The sequence below is a fragment of the Euphorbia lathyris genome, chromosome 3, assembly GCF_963576675.1.
Source record: "Euphorbia lathyris chromosome 3, ddEupLath1.1, whole genome shotgun sequence".
Lineage (NCBI taxonomy): Eukaryota > Viridiplantae > Streptophyta > Magnoliopsida > Malpighiales > Euphorbiaceae > Euphorbia > Euphorbia lathyris.
This window is the reverse complement of record NC_088912.1, coordinates 32,260,230-32,266,351: the sequence shown is the minus strand read 5'-3', so window position 1 is coordinate 32,266,351 and position 6,122 is coordinate 32,260,230. Positions and strand designations below refer to the sequence as shown.

Below are 6,122 nucleotides of genomic sequence, written 5' to 3'. Positions count from 1 at the left end.
ACTCTATTTAAATGAAATGGTTCATTTTCAAAAAAAAAAAAAAACAAAAGGTTTAGTTATTCCAAAAAGCTTAATCTCCCCGTAAAGTCTTCTTTCAAGTAATAATCTCCATGTAACTCTTCCCAAATGTTGTTTTGTTGCAAGAAAAATAACATTAAAAATATATATCACATTAAAATTTGATAAAATTGGAAATTGTCTCGTTAAGGTAAACATAGTAGACTGGCTGCCTGCTGGCTAAATTAGCTTTAATTTGATCAGAATACGCCACCAGCCCTGACGATAGCATGTGAACAAAAAGATGACATTAGCTTTGTCACAGACTTACAGTATGATCGTCACACGTGTCAACTCTTATCAACATTGAACAGATAAATCTTTATCCAACCACCACCACTTCGCCACTTTTCATTTATTTGCTGACCTGGCTCCCTCTTTCAAAACATTCACCAAACATTACACTTGCAACAAGAGCCAATAATTTCGCTGGATTGCCTTCCTCCTCCGTTACTCATTACCGCTTTTATCTCCTCCTTAAGGTTCTAGACTCTAGTAGCAAAATCGGGAAATATAATCGGTGACAAGGAACTCAACGCCGGTGGAGGACTTCGTCCTACCTTCATCGCTGGTTCCCCGTTATGGGAATACCCTGCGACGACGCTGTTCTGATCGAGAAAGGAAATAAGCCAGGAGAGCCCCATGTCATCACCGTTAATTGCCCTGATAGTACTGGTCTAGCTTGCGATATTTGCAGAACAATTCTCGATTTTGGACTGTACATCACCAAAGGAGGTATTGGATTATCTCATCAATATTTCTTCTGCTTTCTGCTCTTCTATTCAACTGTATTTTCTGGGATTTTATGTGTTTGGTTTGAATCATAACATCGAATTTTTCTGTGCTTTTATAGTTATTTGGGCCATGAAATTAACAGTTAGTAATTTCTTCTCCAACATTGAATTAAACAACGCCTAAAAGGGCATTTTTCAGATTTCGAACTTGTAGTTAAGTTGAAGTTGCAATAATAGGAATTTGTAGATTATATTAGTGGAATTTGTTTTAGGTATCAGAATAAGCATTATATGTAGACTACCATGGTGATAGTGGTGATAATTTCTGTTCTGTTGAGTATAAAGAAAGCAAGCATTATGCTTTTTCATGTTTATATTATTAATCATCTATGGCTGAAATTACATTATTTTGGATGTTTTATGCGTATAGATGTCTCTACCGATGGAAAATGGTGCTACGTGGTATTCTGGGTGGTTCCCCATTCTCCCTCTCTTGTAAGATGGTCAAGTTTGAAGAACCGTCTTCTATCTATTTGCCCATCTTGTTCAGTTTCCTTTTTCTTTAACCAACAACCTGCATCGTCCACTTCATCTCCAGTTTACTTGTTGAAGTTCTTTTGCCTTGATAGAAAAGGATTACTGCACGGTATAATGGTTCTCTTTGCTTGCTGCTGTTTTTTGTTTCTGGATGTTTGAATCTAATGCATATTTGTAAATGTTTTTAGATGTTACTCAGGTTCTCTCTGAACTGGAGTTTACAATTCAAAGAGTCAAGGTTACAACAACTCCAGATGGCAGAGTTCTGGACCTCTTCTTCATAACAGACAACAAGTGAGCAGTTTTCTCCTCATTTTGTCTTTTTGTTTGACTTTTTTTAACAATTACACATGGGATCTAGTATCAGGTCTTGGTCTGCTATCTACATTGTGTTTTATTTAATATTTCTTTCTTCATGGCTGAAGCTTTTGCTATTGATGATTTTTAGGAGGTCAATGTAAGAGTTTGAACTGAATAAGGAACATTATCAAATTTATAGCTGTAAACTTCTCGCATTTCATGCATTGCATTCCATTAATCAATGACTACGAGGTCCTGAAGCTCCTATTTGGACCACTCCTTACTTGCCATCTTTTAACTTATTTGCAATCTTGTGAAGTTTTTGTTGAATATAAGGACTTGGATGGGTGATTAAATGAAGATGCGGTCTGCTTAATATTCAGTTTGATATGTTTCTCTCTTTGGCTGTGCCTCCTTTCGTTATGTAGGGGTTGGTGTTTCTATTTCCTTGTTGAGTGTCACCGGGCCAACTCTTTGGAACCATTTGTCCCCCCCTTACACTGAGGTTCCAAAATCCTTATGAACAGAACTAGTGAAATTGACATGGATTCGTAGATAGCAGCTTTGGCTGGAGTCAATTTGTTGTCAATGTACAAATCTACTTTATGAAACATGGGGAAGTTTTGAATCAAAATCTAGTAGGCAAAACTTCATTCTGCTTATTAATTGCTATTATGTGCTATAAACGTTATTCCAGGGAGTTGCTACACACAAAGAAACGACAAGACGAGACATGTGAACAATTGCATGTTGTATTAGGTGAATCATGTATCAGCTGCGAACTTGAGCTGACAGGCCCAGAGTATGAATGTCATCAGGGCATATCTTCACTTTCCCCAGTTATTGCAGAAGAATTATTTCATTTTGAGATATCAGATAAAGAAATCCATTCACAAGTTCTTAGCCCTGATATGTCAAAATTGAAAAAGGCCAATGTATCTATAGACAATTCACTGAGCCCTGCTCATACATTGCTACAAGTACATTGCGTTGATCACAAGGGTCTTCTTTATGATATAATGAGAACTTTGAAAGACTGCAATATTCAGGTATCTATTGGTGCATTCCATATTCATTTCCCAGATGCTTAGGTTGCCAGTATTAAACTTCTTATCCTCTGGATTAGAAGCATTAGCTCTGTCAATTTTTTGAATGTTAGCTATCCTATTGTGGGAAATGGGAATCATACCTAGCTGAAGAAATGATATTATTGGAGTTTATTGACCTCAATTTTGTAGGTTCATACTTCTCTATCAATGTACCCGCATACTAGATTGTCGCATCTCTTACCTTGATGGAGTTGTTCTGATTTTTCACACTGATATAATGTTTCCTAATATTAATTACTATAGTTCATTCTCTCTTTTTCCAGATATCTTATGGCCGATTTTCACCAAAGAAAAATGGATATCGTGATTTAGATTTATTTATTCAGCAGAAGGATGGGAAGAAGATTGTGGATCCTGAGAAGAAAAATGGATTGTGCTCTCGATTGAAGGTGGAAATGCTTCACCCGTTACGCGTGATTATTGCAAACCGAGGTCCTGATACTGAACTTCTGGTTGCTAATCCAGTTGAACTATCTGGAAAGGGAAGACCACGAGTTTTCTACGATGTTACACTTGCTCTAAAATCACTTGGGATCTGCGTATTCTCGGTAAGAAGACTGATGCATGAAAAAATTTGTATATGTTTGTTAAATGTTCAGTGAAATAGCTAAGCCATTGGCTTTACTTTCTCTGAGTATATCAATAGAATAAATGTGAACTATTGTGTGAAGTATGTGTAACAAATTGCAGCGTTGTCTTGTCTGTAGGCTGAAATTGGAAGATATTCAACGTCGGATCGGGAATGGGAGGTTTACAGATTTCTTCTGGAGGAGAATGGAAAATTTCAATCATCTACTAGTGCAACTAGAAATCAGATTGTAGATACTGTTAGAAGAACACTAATGGGCTGGTGAGTGAATTTATAATTTCCTTGGAAATTTGGTCATTTGTACAGTGCATAAATTCTGAGTTGATTAGATGCACAATGGCTTGTATTGTCTTTTGGAATCACCATTTACTCGGTAATTGCATCTTTGTAAAGTTGAGCTTATTTCCTAATGATTGTAAATACCTTTTGTGGATTCTGGACTGAGTCAATCTGCAAATAATCAATATTTGTTTGACAAATTTAGTCTGAGACTCCCAACTCCTTTGTGAAATGAGCTTCTGAAATGAAACCCATTTTTTTTGTTAATGTATTAAGTTAGTTTGTGCTACTTTTAGGGTAAATCACACTCATGGATCAAAACATGTATTAAGTTAACGGCCTAATATAATAAAAAATAACTGACCATATCCAAATGAAATATCAGATTCTCAATAGACTAAAATTAAAAAAAAAATTAGTTTGCTCAAAATGCCTTTTTCCTAAATAAATTTACTGGTTCTGATTAGAGAGATAAACGGGGTGGTTAAAAAATTTGATAAAACATAATTATCGTTACAATATTTATATTTGCTTAGTTAAAGTTATTAATTTGATTTTTTTATTGTGGTTATTAATTTGATTTTTGTTGTTTTATAAAAATGATCAATTTGTAGAGACCGTGGTAACGATTCTTTTATGTCTTATTGGTTCTCAGAAGTCTATATGCGTACATAATGTTAAGGAATGTAAAGAATGTTTGATATTAATTTGATTTTTGTTTATGTTTCCTTCTATTGGAATGCGTCTCAATCGTGAAAGTTATATATTTTTTTGAATGGTGGGTGTGGGTGAAAAAAAAGTAAGGAATGCTAAACCATTATGTTTTCCGAGTTTCTTCGCCATTTTTTGTGTTCTTTCACTATTTGTGTTTTTATGTTTTTTCCGTTTTTCGTACTTTTATATTTTTGTGTTTTTACGTTTTTCATATTTTTCTAGTTTTTTGTTTTATTATTTAATAAGAATTATAGATAATAATTATTAATAATAAAAATACAAGAGCTAGTCGTAATAAGGATTCATGTTTTTTTTTTGCAATGGGAATTATATAAATTTGTAAAAAAAAACTAAATGGTGTATTTATGATTCCATTACGATAAAAACAATGACTAATCCAAATATGGTATTGAGCTTCTATTATAACTAGTCGAAAACTTGTGTGATCCACGGAATATGAAAGTTTTATATGCTTTAGATAAATAAATAAATAAATTGATGTGGTGAAACTCTTAGCCTAGTGGGGATTTTTCTTTCTTCTTTAATGTAAGCGCACTGCGCAAATTTAAAAAAAAAATAAATTGATATATTTTATTTTTAAATAATGTTCTAGTGTATTATGTATATTTCAAATTAAAATATATAATTTTTTATAGATGATTTTTTATTTCAAATTAAATTAGTTTTGAAAATAAAAATTGATTAATTTTTTATATAGAATTTAATTAGATGTGAATGATTTATTTATTTTTATAAAAACCAATGATTTGTACCTTTTGGTAATTTTAATATATATATGTTTACATATTTGTTTTTTTAATTGGAATTTTTTAAAATAAAAATATAAGATTAATTAAGAAATATATTAGAATACAATGAAAAACCAAAAAGGGTAGTATGGTGTCGGGCCCAAGTAGCATGAGGATTGCTAGTTGGACAAAACATTCGCTTGGAGCAGTGAAATGTAACATTGACGCATCGGTATTCCCTGATGTTGGTCGATGTGGAGTTGGAGTTGTGTGACGTGATGCAGCGAGATCATTTCTGGCATGTTTTAGCTCGTGTTATGTGGGTGTTTTCTCGGCAGCAATCGTAAAGGCAATTGCTTTGTGGAAGGCAATATGCTGACTCCTGTCGGTAGGAGTGCAAAACGTTTATATCGAAACCGACTCGCAAGGTTGTAAACAATGTTAGGCGCTAGTCGGGCGGACATGCCCTCGAGAATTAATTGGGGATTAGTCGGATACTAATTAGAGATTAATCGGATTTGTAGTTTTATATTTTTTATTTATTAATCAAAAAAATTATTATACAAATTCAATTAAAATATGTATTATACTATCTAAAAATAACAATATAAAATTATTTAATATAGAAAAACACATATATTTGTAACATATATCTTTAAAATTGTGCAAACATCACCATTTCAACAACAATATCATTAAAACAATGGAAAATTACAAAATTAGGTCAAATAGGAGACCCATTACATATTTAACCCATTTATTCAACCTATTACATATCTAAACTATGTTTATGTGACTTTTCCAAAATACCCTCAATGTGTTTGTAATTTTACGGCACGGTTGTCTCCCTCCCGTCTGACTTCGTGAAATCGATGATTTCGCGAAGTCTGCGAGCTAATGTTTGGTTTAGTTGATAATTTTAATTAGCATATGCGAAATCTGGACGTGTTTTTAACAAAATTTGCAAAGTGGTATATAACAACAAAAGGCACAACAACAAGGGATTCCAACATTAAAATCATAACATTATCAAAATTTACAATAAGATTGCCAC

At 33.2% G+C, this 6,122-nt stretch overlaps 1 protein-coding gene across 1 annotated transcript; it reads left to right on the top strand.

Annotated features, from left to right (window-relative positions):
* The first annotated feature begins 430 nt into the window (after nt 1-430).
* On the top strand, nt 431-3,874 carry LOC136224248 (ACT domain-containing protein ACR9-like). The gene is made up of 6 exons (XM_066012525.1): nt 431-792; nt 1,222-1,437; nt 1,517-1,622; nt 2,326-2,677; nt 3,001-3,285; nt 3,445-3,874. The coding sequence occupies exons 1-6, from the start codon at nt 639-641 to the stop codon at nt 3,589-3,591; spliced, it is 1,260 nt and encodes a 419-aa protein (XP_065868597.1). The 5' UTR covers nt 431-638; the 3' UTR covers nt 3,592-3,874.
* The last annotated feature ends 2,248 nt before the right edge of the window (nt 3,875-6,122 follow it).